General features: G+C 38.9%; 1 protein-coding gene across 1 annotated transcript; it reads left to right on the top strand.

Annotated features, from left to right (window-relative positions):
- The first annotated feature begins 2459 nt into the window (after positions 1–2459).
- Positions 2460–21674, top strand: CSN8 (COP9 signalosome subunit 8). The gene is made up of 8 exons (XM_089255189.1): positions 2460–2575; positions 9332–9421; positions 9516–9586; positions 13315–13363; positions 13489–13615; positions 17027–17134; positions 20379–20441; positions 21526–21674. Exons 2-8 carry the CDS (start codon positions 9335–9337, stop codon positions 21603–21605), a joined length of 585 nt encoding a protein of 194 aa, XP_089111315.1. The 5' UTR covers positions 2460–2575; positions 9332–9334; the 3' UTR covers positions 21606–21674.
- The last annotated feature ends 1278 nt before the right edge of the window (positions 21675–22952 follow it).

Genomic DNA, 22952 nt, shown 5'->3' with positions numbered 1-22952 from the left:
GAACCACTGCGCTAGCCTGATCTCATATTACTTTACGCATTTCTTCATATAAATTATGAAACGGAAAAAATAAATGTCATTTCGATCGGCTTGGTAAATGTTTATGAATACTAGTGTAATTTTTTTTTTAATTTTCTTGCTAATAAAAATTTTATAAAGTTATAAATTTAATTACATGAAACTGTATTTTTTTACTAGTTATAATTAACTGTTTTTATGCAACTCCTTTCTTTCTTTCAAACCGAGCACAACTCAGGTCTATCACCATTTATGGGCGATTTACTACCTAGTGAGTTGTCCCGAGGGTGTAACTGTGTGTGTGTACCTAACAGTCTCAGTGCATATGTAGTGCTGTGTTTGATTTTTCAGTGCTGCCATCTATATTTCAGAAGGGAAGTGAGTGATGTGTTATGATTGAATTACATTTGTGCTGTTTGTAGGGCTGTTGCTCTCTGTGGCGAGACTTTTTAACGGGGAGATCGGATCGCATTCGTGCCTTCAAGTTGGGAACCACAGAAAACCAACTTCAGCTGACCACCACTATGGCGACGGTGGGGTTCGAACCCGGGTTCGGGATGCGAGTCCGTCACTATGACCACTCGACCACCATAGCGGCTTTATGCAACTCCTGCTGCCATCAGTTAATTAGAAAATTGAAACTGTATAATTGAATCCCAGTAGCACAACGATGTCGTTAGGATATCATACCGATACCGGTTCGACGTCGGAAGGTCGAATGAATACCGAATGTCGGAAAGAGGTCGAAAATTCTTACGCGTCCGATATCGAACGATATAGTAAAGTTATATTCACTCACTAAACGCCAAAATATCTTCTTTTTTTCCTCTAAAATAGTTTTGTCCTCATTTTTACAGCATTTCGTTTTGATGGAGAATATCTTGCACAATAATTAGTCCCTTTTAAATAATCCAAATTTCAATTTATGGTGAACTACGTTGGCAAATGCATGCCATTTCTACGTTGAACGATATCGGAAATGACGTCGAACGGTGTCGAAACCTCTACATCGTTCTATATCAATGTGCTGGGGAATATAATGGCAATTAGCAATTTAAAAAAAAACACTCCTGCTGCATCTCTTGATGAAGAAATCGGGACTACATAATTGAATAGGATGGCAATATTAACGATTTGAATTAATATTAAGACTCATAATATTACAACGAATAATATTTAATAACACTATTTAATTTCACAAATGATATTTACTACTGCCATCTGCCAATAAAAAAAAAGCATCATGATTGGCAATTAGCAATTTGTATCAATTACTAGGACTCCTGCTAGACCAAATAATTAAATACAACAGGAATATTTAGCGATTTAAATTCATTACTGGACTTCTGCTGCCGTCTGCTGATAGAAAAATCGGGAGGCTCGATAATTAAATACAATAGAAATTGGCAATTTAAATTAATTACAGGATTTTTACTGCGAACTGTTGCTAAAAAATCGAGACTTCATAATTAAATTAAAGAAATTGTCAATTTATATTAATTACAGGACGTCTGCAGCCATCTGTTGCCGAAAAAAAAAATCAAGATTCCATACTTAAATATGACAGTTAGCAATTTAAATTAATTATAGAATTTCTGCTGCCATCTGTTGCTGAAAAGTGACTCCATAATTTGCAACCTTCAATTTTCGTCGACAGATGACAGCAACAATTTCATCTATTGTTTCATTCAACCATGCATAATCTGACCATATTTTCTCGAGAGAAATACGGGACATCGGGATTCCCAATACGAGAAAATACGGGACATTGCCAATTATTTCCAAAACCAAACAAAGTTGCTAAATATTGTTGTAATTACAGAAAAATCACAATGGCGGAAAATGATGCATTACTTCAAATTGCAGTGGATTAAAATGTATTCCACGAAAAAAAAACGTTCACCAAGGCAAATGTGGGAGATTAATGTTCCCATACATAGTTGTAATTATCTTAAAATAATTTATGAGTTGAAAAATAATTTCAATCTTTGACTTCAATAAAGAATAAAAATTCAAGTAGGTTCCGTGTGAAATACGGGAAAAACCAGGACACTTGCCAAAAAGTCGGGACGGCCAAAAAACAGAAATACCGGGACTGTCCCGGAAAATACAGGACGTGTGGTCACCCAAACAATTAGCAATTTAAATTAATTATAGAATTTCTGCTGCCATCTGTTGCTGAAAACAGACTCCATAATTTGCAACCTTCAATTTTCGTCGACAGATGACAGCAACAATTTCATCTATTGTTTCATCTGTTGAACCATGCAACTTTTTTTTTTTTACAATTTTCATATAACTTTTATTCAAATACAATACAATATTGAAGTGAAAATTGATTAATTAATCAGTTGAAAAGCACAGATTTAATTTCAAAACAAATCACAATAATACATATCATGTTTTATTTTATTTTTTTCGATAGCCGATGGAAGGACCCAGCAACTGAGACAGTCCGTCATACCGCTCGCCATAAAGTTATTGTTTACTTTTTTAAAAGATTCTTTTCATTACAGCATTTAATGGTGGTTTAGGAAGTCAACCTAATTTTCTCTCGGTAAATTTTTTTATTAAATGCCTCATAATTGATTATTTGGATAGAAACTATTATTTTGATTATCATTATTTTGTTGGTCATTATTGTTATTATTGATTTTATCGCCAGTTTCCTATTTCTAAAAGGGGAAAAAGAAGCCACAATAGTTTCGTGATAAAGTCACTAGAACAGTGGTTCTCAACTGTGCTCCGCGGAGCCCCTAGGTCTCCTTGTGCACTCTCCAGGGACTCCGCGGCCGCTCAAGAAAAATAAAGACAGTGAAATTAAAAAATAATAATAATTATAAATATTCTTAAATAGTAAAAATAAATCAATAACTTTGATGAATAATAAAAAAAATTTCCCTACTCTGGGCTCCGCCATAGAATTTTTTTTCTAAAAGGGCTCCGCGAGTTAAAAAGGTTGAGAACCGCTGCGCTAGAAAATCAAGTTGGGGGGAGGGGATCCCCGCGCAGATTTTGTGGGAAAGGGGCGGCCTGTAGCAAGAAACATCCTCACTTGTCCTACAGGACTGACCTCTGTAGGAACCTGAACCTGGGGTTCTAGGCAGGGTAAATGTGAACTTTTGGGTGTCCTTTATATCAGGGTTTAGTTTTTGATATGGAAAGCATCAAAAACCTAAATAATTCAATTTTAAATTAATGTTTTTGGATATTATTTTGAACACAATAGGTTGATGACATGATGAAGTTACTTTTTTGTATATTGTGTTTTATTTTTAAACACTAATTTATTACAATAATCAAAACAATATTAATGATTATTTGCAATTTTTTTTTTTACAACGAGACCAGATGTATAAGTTTATGGTCCATTCCATTTTATCTAAACTGCCAATTAACCGTGTTCAATTTCCTAATTGAAATAGAGCTGTTTATTCAAAATATGTGTGGTAGGAGATACACAAGATTAGGCTTTTCGGAACAGCTTCGGTATAAGTGATTTTCGGTGCCAAACATGTCGGACGACCCATCAAAAGTCGCTAAGGCTGTTAGACACATTACGGGCACCAAAAAAAAAATTTGCTAGCATAGAAAACCATAATTAAAACAATATGAAACACTAGAGAAATAGAAACAAGATTTGAATTATAAATATGATATGAGGCTGTGTGATGCTATTGACGCTCAAACAAGCATAATTGTAACAATAAAAATATCACTATCTAAGGCTAAACATCAAAACAACATAAGGTATCCACTCTTAAATAAACAATGGCCCTGCATGTTGTATAAATAAATACATTCTATGTATTATAAATTAAAACCCAGACTCTCTTTCCAGGTATCCAGATTATTTTAAATAAAATAAATAAGAAGGATACAGGGGCATCCTGTATATAGAAAATAATAAATATTGGAAAATATTAAAGGGGTACAACCTGAGAGATATCCAATAATTAATCCGACCCACACATTACATTATATATACGGAAGGAAGGGAAAATGGTCTAATCTCCCAATAGTTTTTCAGATCATTCAAAACACTGCGGCTGACCCGTTTGAAAAATGGCAGTTGAACGTTTCAAAAGACGCGCTAGGAACAGGGAAAAACAACAACCAGCGCCACCGGGCTGTAGTTTTTTTAACAGAAAGATCATTCTAGAACAATGACAACCCAGCAGAACAATGGCAACTCAGAACACAGCACGCCGGCGCTGGTGACTTATCGTCTGAAAAAAATTGCCAAGTTGCAGTGTCCCTTATACCAAAGCTGTTCCGGTTTTTTGATATTAAAAACTTACTCTGTATTAAAACAATCAAAAGCATGTTGTCATTCTTACTTTTACACTTAGAATAAGTTATATGAGCTTTTCTTAAGCATCATATGCAATCAGCACTGCTGCTGAGCAGGACAGGAAACCTCATCCATATTCCTCTGCGGAACTTGTAACGAATTGGTACATGTTGGAATGTGTGTGTGTATATATATATATATAGTGAACCTAAAGTGAAGTTTGTTTCTGTGTAATGCTTGTCATGTGTAGTACTGCCATCTGCCACCAATTTTTTCTAACTATGAGTGAAGTGTAATGATTAAATAATTGTATTGCTGTAGGCCTGTTGCTCTCTGTGGCGAGACTTTTTAACGAGATCATCTCGTATTTTGCGCCTCTAAGTTGGGAACCACAGAAAACCAACTTCAGCTGACCACCACTATGGCGTAGGTGAGGTTTGAACCCCGGTCTTCACGATGCGAGTCCATCACTATGACCACTCAAAATCAGCACAGCTGTTGTCATGAGGCTAAGTTAGACGAGACTTTTATATGAGTAGGGAGGGGGCAAAGCGGGAATTAAGAAGGGCCCATGTGACGAGTCAAACATGTTTGGGTTGCCAATGCCCATGTATTTTTCCGTAAAGGAACAGCTGTCGTGTAATCCAGAGATTCAAGATTTTTTGGCCACTTTTTTAGATGGCAAACATGCCCGACGGAAGGTCGCCAGGGCTGCAATTGATACTACGAAAAAAATTGTCAGTGTAGGTAACATAATAATCGAGACCAACAAGCATAATAAAAATATCACTTTCTATACTAAACATTGAAACAACATTAAGGTGTCCACTCTTTTAAATAAATAATGGTCCTTTCTGTTGTATAAATATTCTATGTATAAAATAAACCTCCCCCTCCTCTTTTAAATTATGAACTAATCGGGGCATTAAGTGTTAAAAAAAATGCTGTCTCACTGGTAGATCTGTCTAAAGGTCTGGACACACATATCCGCACCGTGCCCGACACGTGCGTCGGCCGAGTGTAGGTCATCACGCGGTCAAAGAATAATTCTTTGCTAAGCAGTGCAGCCGTTCACACATATCTGCACCGTAGCCGAGCATCGTCACCGCACCGTCACCAACTAGTTTATTTTATATTTTTACGGTGACGGTGCGGTCTCGGGAGGGAGAGAGAGCGCAGATTTTTTTATAAAAAAGGAGAGAGCTCATTTATTTTATGTCGCTTCTCAATTTTCATCAATTGTTGAATTATTAATTCTGTTTATTTCTTGATTTTAATCAATTTCCGCATTATTACTTTTATTAATTCTGAATTTTCAATAGTTATGGAATTATTTCTTCCGTTAATTCTAAATTTTAAAATCTATTCCGAAATTATTTCATTTATTAATTCTGAATTTTCTCTCTCTCTCATTCTCTGAAATTATTTCTCCCAATTATTTTTAATCCCTCGATTCTAAATTTTTCATTAGTTTCGGAAACTGTTTCTCACATTAGTTTGAAATTACCCCCATCAATTTTTTTCTGTTAATTCACATTTTTGTAGTTAGTTTTTTTTTCTATGGGGTATTTCTTAGCGTTCGTGTATATTCATTCATGATGCCGATTCCCTCCTCTCCACAAATATATGAAATGTTGTTAAAGGGGGGGGGGTGTGAAACATTTTTCGTGCCCCGAAATTGTTCAGGCGCATTTGGCCTCGGTTCTGTGGCACTAACGTAATATGTAGAAAACATATGGATAAACATTTTCACAACTTTGATCTCAAAACCAAGTTTAAAATTATGTTTCATAGCATATAACGAAATTTTGCCGGGGAGATTTTTGTTAAAATAATAACATAAACTTGGAAAACTAACTGGGATGAATTTCTGATGCTCTATAAATGAATAATTGTTTTGGTTTGAATATAAATTAGATAGAAAACGGTTCGAAAATTTTTGGGTATTTTTGTTTATGTGAAAATATAGGAGACATTTTAAATTTGGTACTCACATGAGACGCAACATGTTAAGCCATAAATGCTCAACCCATGTCCTGTGCTCCAAATGTGGCCCTCAGAAGCATTTGATGCGGCTCGTGACAACAAAAAACAAAACAAACCTCTCAAGTGGTCTCAAGCATATTTCATCACTTGAGCATAAATCACTTGAGCGACTAGCGGCACACCTCCAGTTCACTTAAGTGGATCGTGATACATTTGCAGATTATCCTATTGAGTGGTTAGTGGCATATTTCTAGATCTCTCGAGTGGTCCGCGGCACACTTGCAGATCACTTAAGCGGCACGTGACATTTCTTTTTAGATAATCTTGGAGGATCGAGGCTCATTTCTGAATAACTCAAGAAGCCCGCGAAATATTTCAAAACAATGAAGTGGCCCACACCTTCCAAAAATTTGAGCACCTTTGTGCTAAATATCTGACAAAGGTATTTCAGCGACTGGGACTTTGGCAATGAGTGCTTTAAATTATTATCGAATACTGGAGAGGCATTATCATTGAATCAAGCCCCGGCAGACTAAACACCCCCAATCGTTATTGATTTTAATATCCATTTGCCATCAGCAGAGGAGCCAATTTTTAGTTTAGAAGATTCCGCATACACACACAGAGTAGAAGATATGCGCGCTCTTTTGTACAATATGCTCCTACTGAGCTGAGATACACTTCTTGGAGGTGTTATCGGAATTTGACACCACCTGCCCCTATGAGTACCGTTATCCCCAACAGATTGTTTTAATTTATATATAATAACTTTTTTTCTTCTCTCCCCTCTCTTTTATCACTCCGTAAATAATCTCCTCTCTCCAAACTATAAACGAGAATGTATACAGTCAAACTAAGCAAATGGCCATCTTTTTATTTTCAGCTGCATTTAAAGATCCTATCCTTTTTTGCGGGTTTGTCACATACAAAAAATCTATCAGAGGTCAATCCAAAATAAAACAAAATAAAAATTTCTTTAGAAAACATACACGAACACATATACAGATAGATAAAAAAAATAATAATATACATGTATAGACTATTTACAGAAATGTTTAGAACAATTAATTATTGTTAATTTACGCTAGGGCTATTATATCCAAATCACTCTTGTTAATTAATTTACTGACCATTTTGGTTATACTGAAGGGGCTGCGTTTAAGAATTGAATCAATCTACACAGCTTCGTTAAGCTAGTAGTCAGCATACGGCAGCGACACGGGCAACACACGGAAATGTGTGGTCTGAAGAGGAACGAGCCGAGCCACGGCCAACTGACGCCCGAGCTGCGGTACTGGCACGGTGCGGATATGTGTGTCCAGACCTTTAATGGACTTGCGTGGATATGTTCCAGGATATTCTGGAGCATGATGGAGCACATTTTGTCCTTTTTCACCTAGCATATTGTATTACCTAAAAGGTTTATTTTGTCCATTTCTATTTTGTCCTTGCATAGCAATCGCATCAATGGCAGTCATGGCATGTGAACTGTATCGTATGAAACATTTGATAAAAGATCAAATGTGACTAATATTGAAACTAACTAAATACGGTGACTCATTCTTCCCCCCCCCCCCCAGTAATAATGTTGGGGAGGGCAGGCTTTTTTTTATCCGAGCACAGTTCTGGTCTATCGCCATGGACAGTTTAGGAGCCGTTCAAGTATTACGTAAGCAAATTTCTTTTTAGGTATTTTCGATCCCCCCCCCCCTTGCAGCAAAACTCTGAACTTTCCCCCCCCCCTTGTCAGCAAATTTTCATCATCAGCTCTGCCCCTCTGAATCCTAATGCACATTGGTGGGATCAGAAACGTAAACCCGACGATCAAAAATTTATTTTTTTAATTGAAATTTTGGAAGAAAATACCTTTATACGTTATAATCAATTTCTGTTAATGTCAATGCTATTTGAAGGCTATAAACTCAAAAAATTTATCTTTAATAAATTCATTGCGACCCACTCTCTAAGCCATATAATGATAAATCGCATAAAGGCCCTTGGCTAAATATGGCCCTGGGGGTTATCTGATGCGGCCTGCCCTCCTCAAACCTAATTTTGTAAAAATGAACTAAACGCACATTTACAGAGCATTTAAGCGGCCTGCGGCACATGACTTAAATGACCCAGGACACAGTTCCAGAACACTTAAGCAATCCGTGACACATTTAGAGATCCCTTGAGTGTAGCATAGTTTTCGAGCACTTAAGTGGCCCCCAGTGCGGTTCTACATCACTCAAATTACACGCAGCACATTCTCAGATTATTTAAGTGATTTTCGACATATAATTACAGATCACTTGAGTGATGCGTGGCATAGTTCCAGAGCACTTAAGCGGCCTGGACACATTTCCAGATCACTTGGATCTGGGAAAAATTTAGAGATCACTAAAGTGGCTCAGTAGGCACTTATCAATAGTGGGAAGAGGGGGGGGATGTTATTTCAAGTGCCCCCATACTATTGAAAGGCTTTTCTCGTTTTCGGCTCACCGAGTAAGATGCCATCAAGAATATTTCATATTTTCATAAAGGTTGGTTGATGGCGTAAGCATTATCCAAACCCCTCTCCCCCCCCCCTTGTCATCAAAAGTCAGCAAATCGGAAAACCCCTTCCCCCATCAATGATGGTGTAATACTTGAACGGCCCCCTACTACAGAATGAGTTATGCTGGTAGTGTGCATGTGTAACCAAATTTAGCCAACCACCACTGTATTAAATCTATAGGACTTCAAACCCCCACCAGGGTCCCTATCAGTATGACCACAGCAGCTCTTGAGAGGGGCTGTAAATTTTACAGGAAACAAAAGGCGCACCATTATAAAATCATCCACTTTCACAGAATTGCTAAATTATGTCAACCTCCCCCATACACACACAAAATAAACCTGGGTACAGTCTGGATCACGGTTTTTTGTTGACAGTTCACATGCACATCCAAATATTGAAGCGAGTGGTAATGTATTGGCAATTGTGAAAATACTTGAAAAGGTGTGGAATTGATCAAATTTAATTAATTTTTTTTTTCATTTCTATAGGTAATGGCGTCTCCTAATGCTGTTGGCAGTGGAGATCCGAATCATCAGTATGATACTCTAGCCGAAGATTTAGAGAAGCAGGAACTTGAGGTATTAGGTTCTCAGACAGACCAAATGTTCTTTGATTTACATGGTAGTCTTCATTTGGATTAGTTAATTTGCTGACCTTTAACTTTGATTTCAGGCTGCTAATGGTTTAGCGCCCGCTCACGTCTACTCTCAGCTATTGGCTATATATTTGCTGCAAAATGATTTGTAAGTACAAATGCTGTTGAGCATTAATGGTATCATTATATAATCTATGTTTGCATAGTTCTTATTTAGTTTCACACACAGGCAGATTTGCGGTCTGTGGGCTAGGTGAATTTTGCTGCCCTTCTCCCATTTTTGCTTGATTTTCTTGATTGCTCATTCCTCAGATTTGCCGCACTAATGTTCCCCCCCCCCCCCACACTTTGCTTCTGCTCCTGTAAATAAGCCAGTGTCTCTACACCACTCCTTTAGTCACTCACATACTGATTTTTTGGTCCCTCCCATGTTCACATGCTCTTTAAGTGACACTTTTAGTCACTCATATGCTTGCACACTTTCTTGGTCACTCTTTTGGTCATTAACATGCTTGCACATGCTCTAGGTTACTCTTTTGCTCACTGATGTGCTCGTACATTCGTTTAGTCACTCACTGACCTGGTTCCCTACTTTCTAGGTAGAGGGTTTTATTGCTGTTCTCCCCATTCTACTTTCTCAGTGACTCATTCCTTGAATTTGCCATACTAGGGCTGTAAGAGCCTTCCCGCCCCCATAAATATATCCATTGGTTTCACATACATGCGAGCCCAGCCGCTAAAATTGCTGATAACTCGTTTATAATGTGGGTGGGATATGAAGAGAGCAGCAATGAAAAAAAACTATGACTGAGGGGAATGTGCTTGGCATTTTATATTAGAGAGATCGCATGCAGGGGCGTACATAGGATTGACCTTTCGAGAGGAGCACAAAAATTTTCTTCCCAAGAAATTTGGAGTTACCACCCTTCAAAGAGCAATAAAATTAACAGAAATTGGTTAATGTAGTATAAAGGGTATTTTTTCACAAAAATATTAATTTTTCTAATTTTTGATCAGCTTGGGGAGGACACAGGCATCCCCTGAGCTCTCCCCCCACATACACCTTTGGTCACGTTCAGGGCACAGAGCTGCTGTAACCCTGTGGTCACAATCAATATTGCACACTGAGTTCAGAATGTTGGATTTGATTCTCGCTATAACATGATTGAATTTAGTTGCATCGGCAGTTACATGGGCAATTTCGGATTGCTCCTCCAGTTGTGTGAACCACAAACATTCTTGACATATATACTAAACATGATTTACTATTTATGAGCAATGTGATACTATATAATGCAAACCTGGCAGTCAAAAGTCCAGAGCATTTACTGTCAAAACTTGTGAAAAGATTCCAACTGTCTTGTTGTATTCCTTGAACCAAGTTTGTTGAAGATGTGCACGAAATGCGATCATCCTACTATACCATACATGCTCAACCCATGACCTGTGGACCAAATGTAGCCCTATGAAGTGACAAATAACCAAACCACTCAAGTGGCCCACAAAAGATTATCAAATAAATATAAATGGTCGAGGAACATTTCCAGATTACTTTGGTGGCTTGTGGCACATTTACGCAGCCAACGGCATATATCCAGATAATTTAAGCCACCACAAGCACATTTCTAAATCACTTAATGACCTGGGGCATACCTCTAGTTCACTTAAGTGGCTCTTTCTTTCTTTCAAACGGAGCACAACTCGGATCTATCACCATCTATGGACGATTTAGTTCCTAGTGAGTTGTGCAGAAAGTCTCTTTGTGTGTGCCTAACAATCTGACTTGAAGTTGGGAGATACGGAAAACCAACTTCAGCCGACCACCACTGTGCTGACAGTACGGTTCGAACCCGGGACCTCGCCACACGAGTCCATCACTATGACAACTCAACCACCACAACGGCCACTTAAGTGGTTGATGCAAAATCACTTTAGTGGCCAAAACATGTTTACAGTTCGCTTAAGCGGCTCATAGAGAGAATTTTTATAGATCATTTAAGTGACTGGTTGAACTGGGTTCGTGGCCATGTCGGAGAAAAAGGGAACGAGGAGGCGGACCGATTGGCCAAGGCAGCAACCTTGAGCCGTACGATCCTCCTGGAAAAGAAGATTCCAGCAGCGACTGCAAAAAGGATAATAAAGATTCACATCCTTGGAGAGTGGCAGAAATTCTGGGACCACCCCGCCACACATGGGAAGTTAATCCATAGGGTCCTGCCCAAAATACAGTGGAGAGAGAGATCTTGGAGCAGAGAGAAGACGATATTCTTCTCGGGCCACGGGCCGTTCCCCACCCACTTCCTCCGCTTCGGGATCTCAAACAATGACAAGTGCCTGTGTGGAGGAGTCGGAAGCCCATTGCATTACGCAACAGAGTGCGAAAAGACCTCAGATTTCCACCTGGTTAAGCCGCTCCCTCAGTTGGAGCATGAATGGTTCAAAAGGATGGAGAGAGATGGACAAGCAATGGAAGCCATCAAGGACCTGGTTAAATTCCTAGAGGCCAACCAGGAACATCTCCACACCAAGAGGGATGAGACCATCCAGACTCCACATGAAACGCAACAACTGAGGAGGAGCGAAAGACTGAGAGCAAGGGCAGAAGCCGAAGACAGCGTCGATAGGGTACTCTCCCAGGAAATAGAAGAATTAGAAGACGAAGAATACGACACAGAGGGAGAGCAATCGGAGAGAGAAGAAGCGGTCGAAATATGGGAAGACTCTGACTTCAAATAGAATGATCCAGTGAAAGAGTAATCAAGAAACAAAGTCCCAATGATCAGTGTTTAAACTGTGAAGCACCCAACCAAAAGCTGAGGAGCTTTTGAATAATCGAACAACCCCCTCCCCTCATGCTGAAGGACCTGGCACCTGGTTGGACCAATGTGACACGAAGGGCTCACACTAGCCAACAAGCCAATGAGGGAAGACATGGGTCCAGGACCTCAATAAAGCTGGAAAGGACATCAGAACAGCTCATCGGAATAAATTGTATAATAGAAATATTTAAATCTGTATATACTTTTTTTTTTTTTTTTTTTAATAATGTGTTTTTATATTCAATGTCATGTATTTTATATTTTATATGCATAATAAAGCACCCGACATCGCCCAGCCCCTCATCCGGGCAATGGCTAAAATTGACAATGGTCGATAGAGCCTGGGCGGTGCACGGAATGAAATGAAATGAAATGAAAGATCATTTAAGTGGCTCAAGGCGCGTTTCCAGATAAATCAAGTGACATGCGACAAGCTCCCAAATCAGTGAAGTGCCACGCACTCCCAAAAAGGTTCAGCACCCTTGTATTATATACTCTACGTTGACTACTTTAAAGAGTATATATAGACTTATCTCGCCCATTGCCACCTCTGATGAGAGCTTTTGTTTTCTTCTCTATTCATCTCAAAATGTCTTTTGCGTGCATACTAACAGGGCAGTCTTTGGCAGAGCTTGAATGTGAGAGCCGGTCTCCCATTCAAACTCACTCTCTGCAGAGAGCAGGAAGACCTACAACATTTGATACTGACATAACATGAAAATTCGAGTATTTCCATCTTTACTCCAAAATATGGAAGAGAGAAGGCAGCACCAGCAACAACACGAAACAAGCACGATTCTGACAACATTAATACTTTTCGGCCGCATACATTCACTCATAACACACACATTCAGGCATATACCGATTCATTACAAATTCCATAGAGGAATGTGCATGTAAGGTCAAGTAGTTTTAGTCGCAGTCTTTGGCAGAGATCTGAATGTTGAAAGACCAAAATTGTTGATTTTTTTTTTCCTGGAAGCAAATGCAACTAATTAGTTCGATGAACAAATCAGCATTCATTACAGCACCATTTTTTTTCTCCTTCTCTTTAAAGGACAAATGCAAGGTTTCTGTGGAAGAGAATTCCAACATCTGTGAAAGAGGTAATATTCGTTGTTGCTTGTTTGTGGTTCGCTGTTTTGTGTCATTTAATCGTAAAATATTTAGCACATGCTATGATGTACAGTACATGAGCATTGTTTTATTTTTCTCTTTCCTAATTGCATAGGAAAATCCAGAACTAGCAAAGTTATGGCAGGTTGGACAAAAGCTGTGGAATCGGGATCCCACCGTTTATGATGCGCTCACGGAAGAGTGGTCTGAACACGTGAAGCCTATAATGGCCGCCATCAGTGGTAAGTTTGGGGAAAAAAGGGTTTTGGCATCCTTATTTTAACTATGAAAATATGTTTGCAAATATTTACAATGGTAGAAATTGGGAGTTTTGATTTGGGAGGCAGTTGATCAGACCCGTAATCTAAAAGCCTTTATTTTTTTGATCCTGACAATAGAGCCTCATGGGCTTCCTCAATTTCAAGACTGGCCTGTTTGAAATGTCTTACTGAGAAACGACATAGCCCAGGGGTTCTCAAAGTGTGCGCAGCAGAAGCGATGCATTACGGAAGACTGCTCTAGGGAGCTGCGGTTAAGGATCTATTAGAGAAAGGGGGGTGCTGCAGGTGAAAAAAAGTTTGAGAACCCCTGACATAGTCAATTATTATAATCGGTCATTCTATCCTACGCACAGATTTTGAGAGTGTTTAAGCTTGGTCACCTATGATGCACAGTCTGTCGAGACACGGGTAGTTTGTTCACAAGAATATTTTGCTTTGTGGATCAGCGAGTTTAACCCATTTCCTATAACTGGAAAAGGTTCTCTTTATTTTGCTGTTCGCGAGTGATCCAATGAATTCCAGGCCAACACTTGCCTGCCAGTTCCATGACTTCATTACCTGTAATATAAACTGAAGAGCCAAAAAAACTGGTACAGGAATGCTATGCAAATAGAGAGATATGGAACCAATCGGAGTACGGGGCTGCGGTCAGCAACGCCTATATAACACAACAAATGTCTGGCATAGTTGTTAGATCGGTTACTGCTGCTACAATGGCAGGTTATCAAGATTTAAGTGAGTTTGAACGTGGTGTTATAGTCACCGCACGAGAGATGGGATATAGCATCTCTGAGGTAGCGATGAAATTTGGATTTTCACGAGTGTACCATGAATATCTGGAATCCGGTAAAAAATTAAATCTAGGACATCGCTGCGGCCGGAAAAAGATCATGCAAGAACGGGACCAACGACGACTGACGAGAATCATTAAACGTGACAGACATGCAACCCTTCCGCAAATTGCTGCATATTTCAATGCTGGGCCATCAACAAGTGTCAGCGTGCGAACCACTCAACAAAACATCATCGTTATGGGCTTTCGGAGCCGAAGGCCCACTCGTGTACCCTTGATGACCGCACGGCACAAAGCTTTACGCTTCGCCTGGGCCCGACAACACCAACATTGGACTGTTGAGGACTGGAAACACATTGCCTGGTCTGACGAGTCTCGGTTCCAATTGCTTCAAGCTGATGGACGTGTATGGGTATGGAGACAACCTCATGAATCCATGGACCCTACAGGGTACTGTTCAAGCTGGTGGAGGCTCTGTGATGGTATGGGGGCATGTGCAGTTGGCGTGATATGGGACCCCTGATATGTCTAGATACGACTCTGGCAGGTACGTAAGCATCCTGTCTGATCACCTGCACCCATTCATGTCCATTGTGCATTCCGACGGACTTGGACAATTTCAGCAGGACAATGCGACACCCCACATGTCCAGAATTGCTACAAAGTGGCTCCAGGAACACTCTTCTGACTTTAGACACTTCCGCTGGCCACCAAAATCCCCAGACATGAACATTATTGAACATATCTGGGATGCCTTGCAACGTGCTGTTCAGAAGAGATCTCCACCCCCTCTTACTCCTACGGATTTATGGACAGCCCTGCAGGATTCGTGGTGTGAATTACCTCCAACAAACCAGTCACGGCCCAGGCTCTGTCCCTCCAGGGATATAAGCCTTTTACCCTTGCGGGTTGGGCCGCGCTGGGGAGAAATTGTACAATTACCTCCAGCACTACTTCAGACATTAGTAGAGTCCATGCCACATCGTGTTGCGGCACTTCTGCGGGGGCCCTACACGATATGAGGCAGGTGTACCAGTTTTTTTGGCTCTTCAGTGTATATATGTTATGGCGAATGTGATAAATCAGTTATTATGCATAATTGCTAATTGTCTCAGTAAGTTTAATAAATTTATCACTTCTACAGGAGATACTCAAGCGTCATGGGTAAATTTTATGAATGTCAAGAAAATATATTACTGTTATCGCGATTATATATAATACCCAAGTGTCATTGGTAAATTTGATAAATGGTAAAAAATTATCACTTTTACCAGAAAATGATCTTTTTTCGCATTTATCAAATTTACCAACAGCACTTGGGTACGAAGATTAGCTTATTATGCATAATTACCAATCATCTCAGTAAGTTTAATAAATTTACCACTTTTACTGGTGGCGGTTATGCATAATACTCGAGCATCATTGGTATTACTTTTACCAGTATACACGTAACACCCAAGTGTACCTGGTAAATTTGATAAATATATTAAAAAAAATCCAATTGAGTCGCAGTAGCATGTTTGATAAATAGCTATAATCTGACCCTGACATAATGAATGTCCATTTAATGAATTTCATGATTAAAACTATGATTTTGTGATTAATAATTTGTTAAATCGAAGAATTTGTTGAACAGGAGTTCATTAAATAGGGGGTTTTTATATCAATATCAGATGTGAGAATTAATCAAAAAGGAGTTGGGGGTAATGTTCAGAAAAATTTGTTAAGTCACAGTATATATCCGTTTCAGAATGGCTCACGAGTACAGTCATCTAAATAATAAACCTTATCATGGCAATGGGACAGATTTATCATATTTTCCGATATCAGATGGTAATTATACATAATCGGTACCAGTGCATATTGCAACGTTTCAACTGCATTAAGGTTTTTGTACACATTGCTGCAAGAGTGACCCGGCAAAGACGCATCGACAATGAAAAATTTATTAGGTTCCCTAACAATCAAAAAAGTTCTGAACAGAAAAGTTTATCACCTTTTTCCATGAGTTGGGAAATTCGGAGTCAAAGCATCAACAATCAGTCTTTTTGACAACAAGTAGTAGGGTTCACTCGGCGACGATAAGTAATCAGCAACAAATCTGTGGGGTCTGGTCAGTGGCAATGAGATCAGAGTCCGATTGGCAGGTATTTTTCAGAGATCTCAGCAATGACTTGGCAGATTTCTTCTAGGGATGGAGAACTCCTAGCACACCAGCAGTGCTCACGTTGAATCACAAATGCAGTCAAACAGAAGGAACTGCACCGTATACAAGTTAGAGTGCTCCAAGCGCCATCTAGACTAATTTGCATACCAGGAAGAATTTCCCTCTCCACACTAGTACAGCAGTGTAGCCAAGAAACACGTATGTTGAAGTGAGGAAAATGACCTCCCTTCACGTTGTCTTCGCATGTGTTGCCTAAAAGTTAATTTGATTCAAAGTTTGGCCTATTTTTGTCACTGAAAAATCAGGCTGACTTGTAAGCTGTATTTGCATCAAAATTCAGCCGATTTAAAAAAAAAAAGTGATGTTTTGAGAAAATTAATTTATATTCAGTTTTTGTTTTGTTTTTCCGCAGACAAGACGAGGAACAGAGCTCTCCAGCTTTTGTCAAAGGCTTATTCTTCGATCAGCTGTGATCATATTCCAGTGTTTCTCGGCCTGCCTTCGGACGAGTGTGCAGAAGGTTTGTATATTTGAAATAATAAGTTCTGTGCATGATGATCCGTGATCGATATTGTAAAAAATATATATATAACTGAATTCTGATTTCACAAGAAAAAATATCAGACAAAGCAATATTTTAATTTCTTTAAATTAAAATCTTGCTCTCATCGCAGCTATTTCTTTTCAATTTTACTACCGTAACATAGTGTTAAAAATTCAGATGTTGGCTAGATAGCGCCACAACAGTAAATTTCATAAGAGATTATGTAGGCCTCGGAAAAGACAAATACTCTGCAATTGTTGCTTCTAGAAGCTGAATGATCATTAGATTTTAATCCTGGTTCCAACTCAGACATTTATGTATAGCTGTCAAAAAGATCAGCTCAAAACTCCTTGGGTGGTATATCCCCCATTAAAGTCTCATCACACATCAAGATAGCTGGTATGTTTTTTAACCCTTTGACTGGTATAATTTATATATGAGGCACGGCCTAGATGTGTTTTATGTTGTTCTCATCAGATATGTGCATAGGTGCCAGTTCCCAGACCTGAAAATTCTGTCGTTTGTCACGTGACTAAATACTTCGTCAAAAAAAAAGTCTTGCAAATAAAAGGAAAATTGAAAATTCTTTGAGGGATTACTGCTATTTGATCGTACACGCACCTCATGCAGAATTTCTAATGAATCGATACCTGCTGGAAAGTGTGTTTCAAGTCCTAACATATTTATGCCATCAGAATTGTGCTTGTTTCATGTTCTTGCTGGTGCAGCCATCTGTTTCCCCGTATTTTGAATCGAAGTTGGTAAATGCTTGAATTTCCATGTTATGCATCATGTTGAAGGTCTGCCTGCTTGCTCTCTGTAGAGAGACTTTTTCTTAATTAGGACACCGGCTGTCACATCTCGAAGTTGGAAAAGCACAGAAAACCAACTTCAGCCGACCACTAAAATGCTGTTAATGGAGTTTGGGCCTGGATTCTCAGAATGAGCGTCTAGCTAAGTCTTTGAGGGACTTAATGGGATTACCATATAATTAGTGATCTCACCCTCATACATTCTCTGGTTTTCCTCAATTATAAGACAATTTTCTGCACCACCAGTCAAAGATATAGGTAAATAACACTCTCTTAGGCGTTTTTTCCCTTGCACTGACCTATGCCACTGTGGTGGTCATGATGGACTTGTATTGTGTGAGGACCTGGGTTCGAACCCCACAGACAGTGCAGTGGTGGTCGGCTGAAGTTTATTTTATGTGGTTCCCACCTTCAAGGTATGGATGCGAGCCGATCTTCCCATTAAAAGTCTCACAGCAGGCCTACAAGGGTACAAATATTTTAATCATTACACTTCACTCGCAACTTGAAATATAAATGACAGCACTGAAAATCAGACCCAACACTAGATATGTCGTCAGACTGTTAGGTACACACACTTTGTTCCAGACTCTGCCACTGGGCTCATCCTGCAACCAAGATTCGTGGCAGAGTCCTGGTGTTCATACATTCATATGCACCGATGCACGAGTGAAAGATCTCTGAAATTTTTATGGGACATTTCTGTGTTTTTCCTAATTACGGCAATCCCATTTTTTTTTAAGATGTGCTGTTTTTTCCTGTATTTTTGATGAAACCCATTTGAATTTTCATTCCTCACTAAAATTAAAGATTATTTATATTCATGCCGCTGTGGTGGTTGAGTGGTTATAATGCCGGACTCGTGATGCGAGGATCCGGGTTCGAACCCCACAGTGGTGGTTGGCTGAAGTTGGTTTTCTGTGGTTCCCAACTTCAAGGCGCAAATGCGAGCCGATCTCCCCGTTAAAAAGTCTCGCCACAGAGAGCAACAGTCCTACAACGGTTAATCATTCAACCATAACACTTCACTCATAGTTAGTAGAACTGGGGGCAGATGACGGCACTACACATAACAAGCATTACACAGAAACAAAACTTTACGTCAGGTTGCACTACACGTACACGCACATTCCCGCATGTACCGATTCGTTGGGGGGTTCCGGGGGGGGGTGCATGTGTGGTGTAGCAGTAGTAGGTAGGGGCTCGGGGATCCATGATGTTCTTAAGTCAGCCACCTCGTTGGGCAATTTGCCTGTTGTGGCGCTGTATTTGTATTTGTATATAATTTATAAATTTCACAAAATAATTATAGAGTCAACGCTCATTTTTATGAACCCGTATGGACGTGAAAAATAGTTCGTAAAATCGAAAGTTTGCATTGGGAAAAGCATTTCAAGGAATAGTAAATTATTTGGGACCATAAGATTAGTTCATTAAAATTAGTGTATAGTTTGTAAATTAAAGGTTCGTAAAAACGAGCGTCGACTCTATGAATATTTATCTCACATATTTTGCCATGCCAAACTTTTTCTTTAAGAATTGATTTTAATTCACCGTGATTTGCAGTTGCCTTTATTACAAAGAACTTGGTTTCTGACTGGAAGATTTAAAGAAGGCTAAACAGTCTGAAGGCTTCTGGGTAAATTGGAAGCTTTGGGCACCTATGTATGCAGTATAAATATGCGAGCCTGTCTTCAAGGCTGTAACTAGAGGGGGGCAGGGCAACTGCCTCGGGTGGCAGAATTTAGGGGGCTGGCAGTTTTAGGTGGGAACAAAGAACACTGATACAAAATTATATAACTTCAAAGGTGTGGGGCAGCGAAAATCTTAGTTACGGCCCTGCAGTCTTCCTTTTGAAAAGTCTCTCCTCGGAGAGCAAGTACTACAACATGATACTTACTTAACATAAAGATTTTCATTTCAGAATTCAAGCATTTACCATCTTCACTTCAAATTATGGGAAAGTAGATGGCTGCACCAACAGGAATGTGAAACAAGCGCAACTCGCACATAAATACGTTAGAGGCCATGCGCACACTCAGGAATATACCACATTATATACATACACTACCAGAATACACATTCTGGCATGTACCGATTTGTTAGAAATTTCGTAGAGGAATGTGTACGAGGCGTGTGTATGTTGAAGTAGCAGTATGAGAACTTGACAAATCCCAGGTGGGGTGGAGACTAAAAAATTGATATTGCCATCTAAAATGTTCTATGCTTAATTACTAGCTTAGGCAAAAGAAATGCACTTGGTTCCTAAACTGTTATCAAGTTCTGTGCCACCTCGTTGGGCATTTTGTCTGTTGTGGCTTTGTATTTGGTGTAAGTAAATGTGTGTATTGCAATGCCTGTTATTATTTTGTGCGTATTTAATGATTAATGTAATTTCTTTTTTTCAGTTATCAAGACCCTCGGATGGGAAATCGATGGAGAAGCCAACATTGTGAGGCCCAAGAAGAATGGTAAGTTTGTGTGCATGTTCTAAGATCAATCTTGAATGTTAAATAAAATAAAACATTTTCAAACTGCAACATACAGTAATGCCCCATTTTATATATATATATATAGGAGCTATGATGCAGATTGAAAAGAGTGCAAGTTTTCGATCTGATTATGTCTTCTAAATCATCTGACAGTACTTGGTGCATTTGCAAAAAGTTGTGTAACAAAATAATTTAAATGCTCGTCTCAGGAAATATTCAGTATATGTCAATGCTTTTTATGTCTGCGGGTAGATATCATTAAAGCAAATCCAATGATACCCCTCCCAGTTTCAATTTCTCTTGCATGTGGCCCTCTTTCGTAATGAAATTGTCTTATATCTGAGAGGTTCACAACATAAACAAACAGCATTGAGAGATATCGTATGTTAGCTATTCCAAAGACAAATTTGATTATACCAATTCAATTGTTGTATATTACTTACCACACGATTTAAGGCACAAAGAGCATATTCAAGCAAAACTGGTGGCCGTGTCTATGCCTCAGCGTACCCAAATTTGTTTTTAGATATTTGAAGCTAAAATATGAGTAAAAAGCCAATATAATGATGTTAACTTGCTGTTTTGGCTGTACAAGAAATGAGGTTTGTTGCCCAATTGATAACAAAACACTGTTGGATTTGCACGAAATCATGCCCTAGATATTAACCTGTGCAAAACTTTTGAAAAGAGTTGATAAGGGAAATTTCATTCCTGCCAAGCCAAACCAGCGACATTTAGAGGTTTTGTTTTTCTTCTCATTCTCAAGTACATATTTTGAATTTCATTTGCATTTATCAATTTTTGTGACTGTTAGGAGCTTGTATATCAGCAAAATTATTTTATGACCACCCTGTATATAATTAGCATATCCAGGGGGTTACTGCGTAGTTATATTCTTGCTTTGATTTTAAAAACTCTTGACTCGCCGAACGATCAGTTTGCTGCTACAATATAGAAGCGATCAGCTAATCAAACTTTGTCCTTCTCCCATTCAATGCTATTTTGTTTTTGTGAAAATTAAATCAGTGTATATTTAATACAAATGCTTTAATTTCATCAACAGATCTCCGTGCTGAAGAGCCATCACCAAGTGAAGAACGGTTGGCGAAATTAACGGAATTTGTTTCATTCTTAGAGAATTAGGACTATTTGTGTGGAGAGGTTGTTTGTGTAATTCATGTTTATTCCGAATAAACATTTTCGTTTTGTTCATTTCATGTTCTTTCATTACTTTGAATTAATGGAGATGAGCACGAGATAAAAATTATGGATATTATCTTATGTGAATGGAACACATTAGAATATGAGTATTAGCGAGAGTTGGGACCATGAAAGTAAGTCGTACTAATAGAGAAAACAGGCCAGTAACAACTCCACAAAAAATACTTATTTTGCACAATAGCTTTTTTTTTTTTTTTTTGAGGGAGCCTCTAAGAAAAAGTCTGCCCTGAGAAGTCCTGCCAGCAGTTCAGTCTTAATGCATGGACCTCATTAAAACTAGATCGGGTTAACATTTTCGAGTAACATGTCAAACTGGTAGAAAGTATATATTTCCAGCCTCGGTAGGGACCTCGCGATACTCTGAAGACAGCCCTGCCTGCGAAAGAACGTTTTAAGTGTGGGATCCATTGTATATATATTTTCATAATGCCCCTCTGACCTTTAAATCTGCTTACGAGAGCTTTATTTTTCATCATTTGGTAATTTTTCAGATATTTCTGTCACAATTAGCGGTTTTGTTGACCTTTTACATTATTTTTGGTGTGGCAATTGCCAGTATTTTTTCGTATTAGAGATCCGAAATCCCTGCATGTTTCCTGGGGAAATATAGTCAGCCTAGTACTAATGCAATTTGAAATCTGTGTCAAAATACTTGGTTTTGCTGCCATCTGTCCAAGATGAAAGTTCAAGAACTCCATGAGAAGGAAGAAAAAAAAAATTTTTGTTCAATTTTTTAGAAAAGAGACGAAAAATTCAACTAGCACTATTTTGAAACCATAGATGGAAGCAAATTCATGATATGGGATATTTTTATTAGGCTAAGCCAGTGATTTCCAACAAGGGTGTTAACGCCACCAGGGGGGTGGTAGAAACTATGGGTGTAACAGGATCCTATGAGTTAGATTGCGATGGGAGAAAAGAATTTCTGAAGAAAGGGGTGATGGGACAAAAAGAGGTTGAGAAACTAGGGCTATTTAAACTATAGCCATTTTCATGTCAACAAACATGGCTTGCCATGTGTTGAATTTGCAGCCAGGCTCTGATAGAATGTTCCTGATGATATTGCTGATACAGACTGACATTGATGTAAACAAACTCTACCTTAAAGTAATGCTAGTCAGAAAAAAAATGTGCCAATGGTGGTTCAGATAACCAAAAAGTACAAAGTAAGCATCAGAAACTCCAAATATAGTATCCTCAAGGCCGTAACTAGGGAAGGGCAGAGGGTTCTGGTGCCGAACTACAAAGGGTGCCAAATTCACGACCAGA

The sequence above is a fragment of the Pholcus phalangioides genome, unplaced genomic scaffold, assembly GCF_987345545.1.
Source record: "Pholcus phalangioides strain wild (caught in Gottingen) unplaced genomic scaffold, Ppha-v1.0 ptg000042l_1, whole genome shotgun sequence".
Classification (NCBI taxonomy): domain Eukaryota; kingdom Metazoa; phylum Arthropoda; class Arachnida; order Araneae; family Pholcidae; genus Pholcus; species Pholcus phalangioides.
The sequence above is the reverse complement of the archived record's forward strand: the minus strand, read 5'-3'. Positions and strand labels throughout refer to the sequence as shown.